Source organism: Micropterus dolomieu, linkage group LG16 (assembly GCF_021292245.1).
Source record: "Micropterus dolomieu isolate WLL.071019.BEF.003 ecotype Adirondacks linkage group LG16, ASM2129224v1, whole genome shotgun sequence".
NCBI classification, from domain to species: domain Eukaryota; kingdom Metazoa; phylum Chordata; class Actinopteri; order Centrarchiformes; family Centrarchidae; genus Micropterus; species Micropterus dolomieu.
Genome location: NC_060165.1, coordinates 11244213 through 11258797, shown reverse-complemented (window position 1 = coordinate 11258797; position 14585 = coordinate 11244213). Strand labels below are relative to the sequence as shown.

The window sequence follows — 14585 nt, the reverse complement described above, 5'->3', positions numbered from 1 at the left end:
CTTTCCGATTCTCTTGTAGCCCATCCCAGCCTTGTGCAGATCAACAATCTTGTCCCTGATGTCCGTAGAAAGCTCTTTGGTCTTGCCCATGGTGGTGATGTTGGATGCTGGTTGTTTGGGTGTTGACAGGTGTCTTTTATACAGGTAACGAGGTGAGGCAGGTGTATTTGATGTAGATAATTGGTTGGGATTGGGGCTGTGTCTTAAAGAAAGACTAACTGGCTTGTAGGAGCCAGAATACTTGCTGTTTGGTAGGGGGTCAAATACTTGTTTTTCCTCATCAGATGGTCATCAATTTTTATAAATTCATATGATGTGATTTTCTGGAATTTTCTTTGGGATTCTGTCTTTCACTGTTAGAATGTACATAAGATTAAAATTGTAGATTGTTGCATTCTTTGTAAGTGGGCAAACCTGCAAAATCAGCAAGGGGTCAAATACTTTTTTCCCCCACTGTATAGTGGGTGGGTGCAAAAGGGTCAAGCACTGACTTGACAGGTAATGTAGTGGCAGTACCCCTACCAGCAACAGCCATAGACAAATAACCATTTATCAAGTGATACAATACCTTGTATCCCTGTAGTTTTCCTCTGACCGAGGGGAAAGACACAGGCTCCCAGTGTACTTCTGCGAGAGTGCTGTTGTGAACCATGACCTGCACGCTCTCAGGAGCAGACAAAGGCACTGCAGAGCAATAAGAGAGCCAGTTGTTTCGACCAATGATGAGTAAATAAATGCTTTAAAATATATAATAATGAGTTCACTCACAGTCTTCTCCAGAGTATCCAATCACAACTTCAGGCTCTGGACCGCTGCCATAATAATTCACAGCTTGAACCTTGATCTCGTAGGGCACATAGGTTGGAGTTCCAGACACAACAAACTGAGAAACGTTGGCCACAGTCTCCGAGGACCACTCATTATCCACGTCCTTCTGTCTCCACTGCACTTTGTACTCCAGATTGGGCCCGTTGGACTGAAATCCTGTCAGCGGCTACACAGAGAATATTTTTTTGTGTAAGTTGCTGAAAAACAACACACTGAAATACTCTAACTTAACTGCAGTGACATATTTGCCAAGCCTTTACTGTGTTGAAATGAGTAGGCAAGACTAGAAACAGGCTCATATTCAGCCCATGAGACAAGTGATTTCCATAATAACAAAAGCATAGCTTACTGTCCAGGAGATAACCAAATTGCCAGGCTCTGCTCCTACTCCCTGAACATCTGACGGATTTTCATCAGGAGCTGGGAAAACCAAAATAAGAGGGTTCAATCAGTGAATATTTTAGAATATTTTATATATACTTTTTTTACTGGAGGGGTGACCATGTTCATCACCTGCAGGGTTGGTCCTATATTGGCTTGAGGGCTGGCTAGGCTGGCTGTAGCCAACATGATTTACAGCCAGAACTCTGAAGGAGTAGTAGACGTGTGGAGAGAGGTTTAACTGTGCTGTGGTGCTAGTACCAGCAACCTCTGTCAGGTTGATCCAAACTCCAGGCTGGTGAAGCAGATCCTCGTATTGGATTAGAAACTCTGGGGGGGAAAAAAGTTCCAGAGTTCAAGAATTTGTTGAAGAACAGAAACACTCTCTCAAGCAACATTTTTTTTTACTGGTGATGATTTCTATAGGTTAAGTAACGGTATTCTGTGTAAATTTATCTATGGTGGCTCCTTGCTTATCATACCAACTACCAAGTTCCTGTCTTGTTCGTTCCTACAAAACCACAGTTGCTGCTTCCAGAAACCTAAACTATATCTGAACTTCCTGCATATCATAGGATTCTGACTTGACAAACCTGTGTAGATGTAGAAATTCAGCGTTTGTCGTCAGTGTCTAATTTTAAGCTTGGCAGTGGAAAAGTGTAGTATAGTTTGATTAAACATGCTGCCAAACGACAAAGTAGCATCATTTCATACTCTGCGTGGGACTGTTGTGTTCGTCTCCAGGGATCCAGGTGAGCTGAACGCTCCTCTCTGTCTGGTCAGTCAGTTCCAGGTCAGTCGGAGGGTCAGGTTTCTCTGTAAACACAATGAAGGAGCCCCAGCCCACATAAAAATGAAAACACTGAATAAAACACTTCTGATTAAAACTAGTCCATGCTATTGCTTCAACTGAAAATTTGCCACTAATACTTTTCAGTAAGAACAAAGTTCTACAGTAAATTTTATAATTAAACAGATTTTCGCTCATGAAAATGCCCATGGAATAAAAGTAAAATCATTTATAGTGCTATGTAAATACCGTGGACAAACATACACTGCTAAATATTCAGTAAATATTATATCTTTCTGTAAAATCAAATGATACAACTAATATAAAATAAAGAAAGCACTAAAATCATTCAACATAAAATAAACATGGAGATGATGTGGAAACTACAGGTTTTGCAAACAGAACTTATGAAAGCTACAGAATCCTAATCTATGGACATTGTTTACCGTGGACAATAGCTGGAGTAGGAGTAGCCTCTGGGCAGCGAGAAGCAAGAGTAAAGTAGATGTTAGTGACAGATGTTAGAAACAGCAGAAAAGCGCGAAACACACTGTTGTATGTGACAACAAAAGAAAAGCTGATACCCACTATTGCTGAAATTTTAAGTTGTGTTGTTTCACTACAATTTCACTTTCTTTAAAAACACATGTATCCAGTGTTCACATTGTGAGATTTCTAGACTCACAATCCTTGACCTCGGGCATCATGCTAAGTGCAAAGACTCTTGAATGCATTGACGTACCTACGACAGTCAGCATGGCACTGGCTGAGTCCTGGTCCAGGGTGGTGTTCATGATGCAGGTGTAGGTGCCCTCATCTCCATCTGTCACATCTTTGATGGTCAGACTGTCCGTGTCTACATCAAACCTGATGACAGAGTATCACACTGGGTGTTCCATTTTTCATTTCCAAGTAATATCACAGTTTTTCATGGTATACATGACAAGTGTTCAAATTAAATAAATTAATTTCATAGTCTTTGTACCTCTCATCATCAGGCAACTCTCCGTCGTCTTTGAGCCAGGTCATGGTGGGAACGAGGGATGGGTCATGTTTGACTTTACACTCAAACACAGCGCTCATTCCTTTCTGTACCACCTTGTACTCTGGCTGCTTCAGGATACGGGTGGGCTCTGGAATATGGAGAAAATCAAAAGAATTATATTAATAAATAATCCAAGTCGATGGCCACATGACTTAATGGCTATAGAGGCATACAATATAATCTCTTTGTGAGCTATAATAGTCTTTTAAAAGGCTAAGAGTTGGACCACCAATCTTACTGTTGTGAGACTGGTCCATATCTGACCTTTAACCTCCAGGTAGACATGGTTCTCCTTGATTCCCAGGTTGTTGGTGGCAATGCAGGTGTACTTTCCACTGTTTAGTGGCTGGGCCACATGGATCTCTAATGTACCATTCTCATGGATCACAAAAGGGTCACCATTCTTAATGCTAGTCTGACTGTCTTTGAACCTGCATGGAAACAGCAAACAGCATGGGTTTGAATATTTAATGTTGCTCTGCAGCACAATTGGTGGGGTTATAGCTAAGACTTTGATTCTCACTGGCATTACCAATGCAAAAAATGTACATTGAATTTTCACTTTCCAGTAGCAAATTAAGTTCTTCATGTTTTGCACGTTTTCATTGAAATGTTTTAGATGTAGTCGGATAACCTTTAATTTAAAACCTTTTGTTTCAAATTACAGCATCTTAAAAAATGACTAATTCTTTCTTTTAAACATGATTTTGAAACATTTTATTTTTTGAAAAAAGTCACAAGACACCTGATCTGAATCTTACCACGTGATGGTTGGTATTGGTGAGCCAAAGGAGGCACAGTGAAGTAACGCAGGATTGTTGGTGATGACCTGGTACACTCGGTTGGGTGGAGTGAGCACCCTTGGTGCTTCAGCTATGGGAAGACACAAAACATCTAATCAGCACTTGCTGTATCTCCCCCCTCGTAAACACTGGCCTGTATATCCAAAATGTATGATCAACTTTTACATACAGTACATTTTTAGCTAAACAGATTTAGTGTAAGTTTAACAACTTAACTCACCAAGAACGTTGACAAAAGCGTTTGCCATCAGGTAACCAAATTCATTGGATGCATTACACTGGTAGACAGCACTGGACCCTGATTGCACATTGCTAAGAATCACGGTGTCGCCATCCACCTTCCGACTGTGGTCCACAGGAGCATCTATCACAAGATGCATAAAATATATTGTTTAAGCATAAGTTGTTCAACTGCACCATTAGAGTTTTGTGAATGAAGAAACCAGCACATAACAATTCTGCTGAACTACAGGAAACTCTAAACTAAATAACATGCAAGGGGGAAAAAAACACTGCTGAGATTGAGAATTTATGGTCTCTATTGCTGTCAGATGCTTTGGACTTAAGTTTGTATAAACGTAGTATTTTCTATTTTTGAAAGCGTGGTCTCATTATACTCACTCTCAAGGGGGATTCCATTCACAAACCAGCTAATCTTTGGTTTCGGTTCTCCACTGACTCGACAAGTCAGGATGCCAGTTTCATTTGGGGCAAGGATCAGGTTCCTGGGAGCGCTGACCCAAAAAGGAGCCGCTGTGAATTACAAAAAGGAGAGAAAACAGAAACAGAACAAGATTTTTGAGAGAATGGCAAAATAAGCGTACTTTAGGGAATAAAATTAAGGTTGCAGAAACCTTTGCATCTATGTAAATGTAACATTTAAACCGGTCATATTAACATAGAATCTTTGGAATCCCTGGGATTGCAAAGTATTGCCAGAAATACCGATCCCACTGCAAATCAACAATCAATTAAGTCTGCAGAGCTAGTGGCTTCCAGTGCAATAATGTCTTGGCCAGCTTTGTTGAATTCCAACACACCGGCAGACCAAACCAAGAATTAATGTCTTTACATCAACGCTGGCTGTCAAACTTGAATTCATTTACTTTAAATTCCCAAACTGTAGAAGAAACATGAATACCCAATTCTGATATAATAAAAAAGGTTTTATTTCCAGTTTCTGCTGGAGATAAAAGGCTCCAGAGAGAACCACTAGAGTGAATCAAGAAAATAACTGGGTTTGGCTACCTACCTTTGACAGTGACCTTGATGATGTGGTGTGCGGTGCCCAGGCTGTTTGTGGCTGTACAGCGGTAGTCCCCAGCATCAGCTTCACTCACATCAGAAATCTTGAGTGTTTTCTTGAAGTTATGAAAGGACATCCTGCTGCTCGGCAGCTCTCCTCCATCCTTCTGCCAGGACATCTCTGGAGTGGGTCTGTCAAAGAAGAGATTACAACAGGATGTTTGTTTTTGTGCTATTTCTGGATTTTGTTTTTGTTTTTCTGTCTTATAAAGCACATTGTTGTATAATGCATACATACTTTCATGCAGATTGTAGATACAGTTGATGCCTACTTACAAGCCATCAGCAATGCATTCCAGCTCCAGAGTCTCCCCTCTCAGAACCATCTGGGTGCTGGTGATACCCAGAGGCGTCATGAAACCGGGGCGACGCTCCCCCATTGGGCTTTCTGAATACATGAGGACACACCACCAAATCAGAACCAGGCTGCAACATTCAACTTGAAGGCTCCTCTTGCAACAGTATGACCTCCAGAGGAGTTGGGTGAAAACATGAGCTCCGAGGGCCATTCATCTTCTCATGAAGGACAGGTGGTACAAGCATAGCCTACACTATCATGAAGTGATCAAGTTGGATGGAGGGGATAGTAAATGAGTGTGTGATGATCCAACACAATGTAACAGAAGTTTTTTTCTTTATGCCTCGTCACATATGAGCAGTATCGCCGAATCAGAGAGCAAAAGGAATCTCCCTGATCGGAGGAGCTGCTGGTTTGTTGCTATGGCAACATGGGGGTTCTTGGTGGAAAGCAAACCCCAGCCATAAACACACCCATCAGAACTGATTAATGGAAATATCGAGATTTCTTTAACATTGCTTTGTTGAAAAGGTCAGAAAGTAGATAACGAGAAGTGCCATGAGTTGTATCATACATCATTAATATTGTCATCTAGGATAATCTTTGAGGGTGTGCTTGATTGAGCAGATCATGAGATCAGTCTGAATTCATATGTGTAGTTGTGGTTTTAGGGGAGATGAAGTTTGCTGGCATTTAATGTTATTCATGCTTTGAAAGTTGCATCTTAATATTTTATCTGGTATATTTCAGTTTTACCAATTCACAACTATTGCACCATTCACGATAGTCATTTTTATTTATAGTGACCAAAATCACAGGTTTGTCTGACTCTCTATCTTTAGACCCTTAATTTGCATAAGGAAACACTCCACAGAAAACAAACAGGATAAAGATTTGAGAAACCTAAGGAAGAGTTTGTTAATAGTCACAGGGGATTGAGGCCAAGTTAAAGGTGAATGTGTATGTTGGGTATGGTTAGGCCAGGGAGTAAAAACAGGGCTGGGTTCACACTGAAGGGGCCGAAAGGGAATAAACCAGCAGCACTCACCACTATAGAAATCAGTGACATTGTATAAAGCAGCCACAGTCTCATTCATTGTTTCCACTGTAATACAACAGAACATCATAAGCATGCAAAACTAGGAGAGAAAACAGGAAATGCCTTACTTTACAGTGGCTTTTTCCCCACTGCATTAATCCAATGCATTAGTTTGTGGAAAATGCATTGAAAGTAAGTACAGAATAATATTGTGTTACTGCGAAACATCGACACATAATGGATATAACACTACGGTTAGATTATTGTGACACAAAAATAGGGCCATTGTAAAATCAAATATATCTTGAATCCCTTTATAAAGCTCAGGAAAGGTAGAAGGAAACACTGCACAAAACATCATCTCAGGCTAAGACAGTTCAACATGAACAACACATGGATTTGAAACAGGAGTAACACAAGATCCCATTGATCACAAAATATGTGAGACAAAATCTAGAGATGTTAAATAAGTGTCACAAAAGGAAAAATCTGCAAAAAAAAAAAAAAGGTTTTGCAATAATAATGAGAAAATACAACTATAATAAAATAGTATATATAATAAATTGATGTTTGGAAATCCCAAGTGAATACTTTTTTAGTGAATAAATTTTATATAAATTTTTAATTTTAAATACTCGATACTAATTGCAGCAAACACTTGCTGCAATTAGTATCGAGTATTTAAAAACATTTATTCTCCAAATTTCATGTAATAAAAAAATAGGCCTGGAATTGAGTTGTATTCAGTATCTTAACTTACTGTTCAGCACGGTGACTGAGATAGGCTGTTTCTGCTGGATGGTTTGTGTGTGAGGGAAGCGAGCATAGCAGATGTAGTCAGGCCTGCTGTCTTCTGGGAGAACATTTGAAAAGTACAAGTCTCCATTCAGAGCCTGGGACACTCGTTTATCCAGCGGTAGCCTTTGGAAGTCTGAAGGACAGGAAGAGACAGACATGTCAATTTTCAGTATATGTTGTATAATTTAGTTTTACAAGAATAAGATTGTGTCAATAAATGTTCCATCAGGCCTATTTTACATCAGTTCTCTCTACAAATACCTCATGATTTAACATCAGAATCATCTTCACCCACTGTCAGATTCAAAAGATAACAAAAAAAGATGTGTGTAGACAGGGGGTCACCATAGTCTATAGGGACTGAATGCTGAATACATATTCACAGTGTGCAATCCATTGTTTGTCTGGCATTGTTATACTGAACATGAAATTCGTATGTCCTTGTGCCATGTGTGCAGTTATGTATACATGCAAATAACTCACTGTTATCCATCCAAAAGATGACAGGAGGGGGTAGCCCTGCAGGGGGTCTGCACTGCAGCACCAGGGAGACCCCCATCTGCACCACAATGGGCTCATTTCTCTCCTTCGACCACAAGGGGGACCCTGCGAGTCACAAACATCAAAACAAGGGTACTGCAGGCTTCCCCATAAGTCACAATATTTATTGAAGAGATAAATTGCAAAAAAGAACTTCACAAAATGACACAAGCAACACGTACTTACCTACTCCATGCTTTTCTAAGGTTAAAACATAACTTGTCATACTGTAGTTGGAGCTCAAACCATTAGAATCTATTTTAATATCTAAAAACCAATGGAAATAAAGTAATTGAATATAATCAGAAGTCTTACTGGACTGTCTGATGACAATGTTGTTGGATACAGCGGTGCCGTGCTCGTTGTGTGCGGTACACTGGTACGTTCCTTCATAAGCCTCAGCCTTTTCCCCACTGATGTCAATGACCAGAGTTCCTGAACCAGGCTTTACCAGGACTTTTGAGTCTTTCTCTACATCAAAGTGGGTCCCATTTCTCGTCCATGAAAAGCTAGGATCAACAAGAACAATAATTATAGGCTAGAGGCCATGAGGAAACACAAAAGAGAGGAAATGACACAGTGTAGCGTGTTAGTTTAAATCATCAAGGTGCGCTGTGGTCTGTTCATGCAGACTGATGTTACTTCATAGCAGGGAGTTTGGCAGATTGATTGATTCAGATGCTGATGGAAAACCTAAACGGTGTCTAGTTCACTCTGCCAGGTGTGTTTCTCAAGTGGTCGCCATGACAACAGTTGCCATAGCGATTTATATTTCCACACTGCTCCAGGTTGCCCTCAGAAACAGATGTATAATTTCACACAAAGGGCCATCAAACTAAATAGAGATCAGTTTGCTGTTGATTACTGAAACACTCAGCTTGTACCTGATTTAATGAGCCTTTCTCCCTCAATTACACTGCTAGAAACGTAATCACTGAAATATGCTGGCGTAGTGTGTAACTGGGTTGGAAACCTGCATTTGTCTGCTACACATGTTCTGATAAACAAGCATCAATGGGGTGGGAGGAGTGACTGTGTCACCTGGGATGAGGCTTCCCCTTGGCTTCACAGTGGATGACAATGTTCTCCCGCGGATCAAAGATGTAATCCTTTGGGGACTGTAGCGTTATAGTGGGGGGTTGGGGCACTGGAGAAACATGAACAGAAGCATAGTTTAGACACATACATATGAAAGGTAAACAAGGCATGTGCGGGCTTATAGAATCAAGGATATGCAAGCAACATGCAGCAAGCATTCAGTCAAAAGCATAGACTGTATATATCAGAAGTCAAAACTGACAATCAAGTGTAACACCATTTGGGACACCAAACAACAGGTACCGCATCAGATAACAACTTACCTTTCCATGAACTGACATAAACCAAGTGCTACTCCAAAACAAGCAAGTCACTTCACACAGTAACAATGTTGAGATAACTGCATGCACATCTAACATTGCTAGAATCCACACAAAAGCAAGTTAAAATAAGAGCAAAAACTTAACACTAGAAGTCACAGCACTGTTTGTGGCAACTTACATCCTTCCAGTACTTTAGCTTTTTGTCCACCGTGACACGCCATACCACAGTGATAGAATATTGAGGAAAGCTGTTAGTTTTTGCAAGGAGTAAACCACAGGTAAAATAGTTGCACGTTCAAGTACTTTTAAGCATCTTACTGAGCCTTATTGAGCCACTGTTTTATGTGGCTTCAGGTTTATCACGAAGGTGCAATCAATGCTAGAAAAGTAGTTGAAGACATCATAATTTCACACAGGATATGTGTGATATATAGGTTGACAGAATACAGAAATTTAATTGCATTTCATAACTAAAAACCGCAGAGTTGATTACATGCTGAAACATGCAAAACTGAAACGAGAAAATAAGGAAACTGCTGCTCAATCTGTAGCTACTTCAAAGCCCTTTTAGTAACCAGTAGAGGGTGTAATGTTCTTCATTATGCCACACAATATAGTGTTTTCCATAGAGCATAGAGCAGGTGTTGATGTAAGTGGAATATTTGGTTAAAGAAAATCTATATGTACTATAATAGTAAATGTGATGAGGACAATACTTACGATCAAGAGGCACTTCTAGCGCTGACGTCTTGTGACTCAAGAGTATCAGTAGCACAGCTCCAAAGCCCGGCATCCACTTCCTGTTCCTGTCCATGATTGGGTGTATCATGATGAAAACCTTCTGCCCAGATTCAGCGACGCAATCAAGGTGGTCGACGGAGTGACGAGGTCTGGATCCACACTACAGAGAGGTACAAACCAACAAAACACATTTCACTAAATTAAAATAAGTGCATATGCATTATGAAAATGTTTAATTTGTATAAGATCAGTCCATGAAAAAGAAAGATATGGGTCCACCGAATATTTTGTCTGACTCACAATGGGTAGTTTACTTAGCATTTTTCCGTGACATTCTCACAGCTCAACATCAAAACCAGGGTGTGTAAGTCATCGATCACAAGTGGCTTGTCAGTTGAATAGTCTGTCATCCTGCCAATCTCAAGGCTTTGGCAAAACAAACTTGATTCCAGTCCTCTTAACTTAAACAGCATCCTGCACCTCTCCTGTCTTCAAGATGCCATCAAGAAGAGACACAGTAGCTTAATATAAGCATTAGTGTAGACTGCATCTCACTCCATTAATAGGTCTTCTGAGTGTACGAGCTGCTAAGGTCTATGGGATGCATCCTATTTTCCAGACAAAAGACTCTGACTCATTTTTTTAGGTAGTCTTTGTGGAGTTATTTGGTGCGAGCTGTGTTCACATTGTATCGTACTCAAGACAAGATAGCCACTGATTATTAGAACATCCCATGTGCACCACTCAGGTGCCCTGTCTACCACGTGTTTGCCTGTAAACATATGGCATGTGAGTGCGCTCGGCTGGAACAATCATAGCTCTGCTGCGGATATAACTGCACAGCAGATTGGCACATGCATGCACAAACGCACCCCATTAGAGGAAGCGTCCATATCAGTGTGTCATGTGGATCGAGTTACACATGAGTGCAGACCCACATGCGCTAGCTTCTGTTGTGTTGTCCATAACAAAGAAACCATGATGCCATTAATGGTCTCTTGTAAACTGCACTATGGAGAGCTGGATATTGTGTGTGTGTTTATTTTTCCTTTATGTCTTGCAGTGTGTGGTCACATGTGCATTAGCTGGTATTAATTTATTAGCAAATTGGTATTATGTCACATCCTTAATGGCATCAACATTCTCCTATGCACATAATGTTTCTGATGAATGTATGCAATATATATATATATATAACATTCACTCTTAAAATGTGTGCAAAATTTCTGCTCCACTATACAGGAAATAAATCTTCAATCAACTGGCCCATTTTTCACGTTTTGACTTTAATTCTTAGCTCTAGACTAAATAATTTGCTTAAATTGAAATTCTTTCCATTGCATGCGCTGGTTGGATTAAAGGAGCCAAAGGGAGACAATAACTCCTCTTTGCAGGCTGAGATAGATTTCGAGGTGGAGTGTGCTGTGTGCTGATGTTAGGTAAATGGCTCAGTACATCCTACATCTTTACTATTCATGACTAGCACCTACATCTTTTGCACATACAGTATAGACACACAGACACATGCACAAATACACAGGGGGTCAAAGTCTTTAGAGGCATCTGAAGGTGAAACTATCAAGCTCAGTGTTAGACTCAGGCCTCTACTCTGCTGGAGAGGAAGCATGTCTGATGACATAGGGAAGAGTATGGTAATGAACACACACACAGTAGTGTGTCAAATTTTATTCAGCTGAGCTAGGCAGTGTGTGAGCTAATACAACCCCAGGACCCAGCTAATTATCCCGACACGTCCTATTGGATATTACTCTCACTAATTAATGGAGAGGGAAGGCAACAGAGAGAAAAAGAGAGCAACACAATGAAATGCACAAAGTGCATTAAATGCAGGCCATGCATGCTAAATCTCATTCTGAAAAAGGCAAATCGATATCATGCAAATGTAATAGCCCATATTCAGATTAATTACAGTAATGTTTCATGCTGCTGCAGCAGAAATGGCCTCCCCCTCAGCAGCAGTGGCCATATTATATGCTGTGCTGGACCTCAGGCCATTTTCTGCCAAAGAGACAGACGGTGAAGACCATTCACCTGGTAGGGCTGCTTATAAGTGTGACTTTTGTCTAAAATGTAATCAGTGACAAAAAAAGAAGGGGAGATGGTGACGGAAATTGAAGAACAGAATGTATAAATACGTAAAAAATGAAAACGACATTCAAGTCAGTACAAAGGATGGAGAAGAAAGGGAAATAGACATTATATAGCCTGAGGGAAGAGTGTCATAAGGGATGTGTGAAAAATAAAATGCTGCATCACTTACCTCACTGGTTGTCTCCTTTTAAAGTAGGGCGCGACTGATTCTGTATTTTTGAGGCCTATAGTATTTGAGAATTCTAAAAATCTGATGTCAGCAGACAGTTTGTGATAAACACGTCTGAGTAGGAATACTTTACAGCTAAAAAATCAACTTTATTTTGAGAAACGTAAGATAACAATAAGTTCTGGAAAAAGTACCTCATTGAGATTAAGTTAAAAAATACTATAAAATACAGACACATAAAAGACAACTAAACCACCAATAAAATACCAAACGAAAATGGGTTATCTATATGCCAGTCTAAATAGATAATCATGACACCAAACCATATGAGTATTGCGCGGAAGCATTTTAGGTTCAACACCACAGATGGTACAAGCGTGTATACTGTAAAAGTGAGCCTGTTTGCAGCCACAGTAGTGTTAGCATGTCACTCAAGGAATGCAGCAGAGGAAATTTCACAACCTAGTTTAGAATAGGGTTAAGTGGATTGCTTTTGAAATAATTGAAACTAGTTATGCTTTAGTTAAAATGCGTTCACACCGGATTTTATTTTTCAAAAAGTATTAATCCTAATAAGTGATAACAGCTTGTTATAATATGTAAGGATTAATGGTCACGCACTACGTTAGCTAAGCTAACCAGCTACTGGCTGTAGCCTGATATTTCACAGCCCCAATGTTTTTTTATTATTAAAAATTATATAATTATTAAATATTGTTTTATTATTAAAAAATATTTTTTATAAATGACTTATACATTTTTTTAAAAATAAAGTAACTACTTCTGTAAAAAAGAAATTCCCCCAAAATGGAAATATAATATATGTTTTTATGTCTGACCGGGGTCACATCTCCAGAGAGGCAGAGAGGGATTAACTGCCCGGGGGCAAAAAAAAATAAGCGGACAACACAGATGACTCCCCAAGCACCGCACAAACATACACACATGTATTTAGCCTAAGATTCATCCTAAAGCTAAGTGGGTAAATAAAATTTCCCATTGCTCATTTTCTTCTCGCGGGCCACAGACAAAAAAAAACAAAGATGATGATGATGACAAAGGAGGATGAGTGGGATGCCTGGCTAGTGGGCAGGTCATCTCTTATCCTCCTCTTTCCTCTCTTCTCTGACTCAGGGGTCAAAACCCAGAGGTCAAAGAGTCACCAGCTCTGCCTTTCCATCTTGATCACTCTAGTCTCTTTCTTTCACTTCCTGTCTTCCGTCCTCTATTTCACTGTCATTTTTGTGTTTTGCTATCCCTCCTTAAGCAAAGGCCATAAGCACTGTGTAGTCTGGCTGTAACCTGAAATTGTTAATTCTACTTTAGGGTCTCAGTGTTACACATTTAGCTGACACAGTAGCTGACACTCAGCTTCTGTTAAGTGAATGGGAAGGCATTTAGTGTATCTTTTAGTAGGACATTTTAATGGATAAAACTAATAAATGCCTTAGGACATAAGGCATTTACAGTACTTTTTTATGTATTCAGTGCAGTCTGCAGTTATGTCAAACAGCAATATTAGGCTTAGGGCTGAGCAATATGGCCAAAAATGTTATCATGATAAAAAATTAATATCACTCACTATCTAGGCTGATTTTTGCTCCTGTGTGAAAGTTAAAAGGTGGTTGTGGTTTTCAACTATTCTTTATGGCCTGAACATGATGAACACTTGCCAAACAGTGGATCATTTCACAAATCTGAGGTAGAACATTCAAAACAATTATAATAATAAAAATATTGTTTCAACAAATAAGCATGAGTAATATTGTGTAAATACTTTTTTCAGCTTTGTCTAAAGGGAGGCCCACAGTCTCAGACTGCACTAGCCCATCCAATATCTCTGCCTCAGAAAGTCAATGCAAGCCCTTATATCCGCACAGATTCTCCCAAATCATGTCTACCTTTTGTCACCCTTTCAAGCTCAATAGTGAGAGTTTGCAATGCTATACTAGGAGTCTTCAGCAATGGATATTTTTCTATCCCATACAGAAAGCCTTTGCAGCACACTACCCTTATATACTGTCAGCGCTTTTTGAAAATATAATTCAGCGCTTCACACCGTGCTTCTTACTTCTTCTTATCTTTTGAAATGCTTATATCTTGGACCATATATTGAATATGCTTGCCTTTTTGTCAGATATGTTGAAGTATTTAGCAGTTTCTTACTGTAAATACCAAACACGATGGTACAGGAATGCCATGTACCTACATGTGTTCACTTTCAATTTAAACTTTGTTATTTCATGTGCACAGATTCTCTTCACATTGAAAGTTAAATAAAACGGCATACTGTGTTATCACAGCTCATTGCCTGAGAGTGGTATCAATCTTCTCATCTAAGTCTCGGCAAGAATGCGAATAAGCATTTTTTCCAA

The 14585-nt window shown here is 39.7% G+C and overlaps 1 protein-coding gene across 7 annotated transcripts in view; it reads right to left on the bottom strand.

The window, feature by feature from the left end:
- Positions 1–14585, bottom strand: part of nrcama (neuronal cell adhesion molecule a) — a 63450-nt gene that overhangs the window by 11355 nt on the left and 37510 nt on the right. For 5 of the 7 annotated variants that reach the window (XM_046071913.1, XM_046071917.1, XM_046071919.1 and 2 more), the window contains exons 3-21: positions 9909–10089; positions 9367–9384; positions 8869–8974; positions 8143–8336; positions 7771–7893; positions 7250–7420; positions 5429–5540; positions 5100–5284; positions 4469–4600; positions 4068–4211; positions 3806–3917; positions 3309–3475; positions 2985–3132; positions 2742–2866; positions 1924–2025; positions 1342–1539; positions 1178–1248; positions 769–994; positions 569–684 (exon numbers count right to left, since the gene is read on the bottom strand). In XM_046071913.1, coding sequence (XP_045927869.1) covers positions 569–684; positions 769–994; positions 1178–1248; positions 1342–1539; positions 1924–2025; positions 2742–2866; positions 2985–3132; positions 3309–3475; positions 3806–3917; positions 4068–4211; positions 4469–4600; positions 5100–5284; positions 5429–5540; positions 7250–7420; positions 7771–7893; positions 8143–8336; positions 8869–8974; positions 9367–9384; positions 9909–10017 — 2559 coding nt within the window. In that variant the 5' untranslated portion in view covers positions 10018–10089. The remainder of the gene's footprint in view (positions 1–568; positions 685–768; positions 995–1177; positions 1249–1341; positions 1540–1923; positions 2026–2741; positions 2867–2984; positions 3133–3308; positions 3476–3805; positions 3918–4067; positions 4212–4468; positions 4601–5099; positions 5285–5428; positions 5541–7249; positions 7421–7770; positions 7894–8142; positions 8337–8868; positions 8975–9366; positions 9385–9908; positions 10090–14585) is intronic. The other 2 variants (XM_046071916.1, XM_046071920.1) reach the window with 1 other exon arrangement.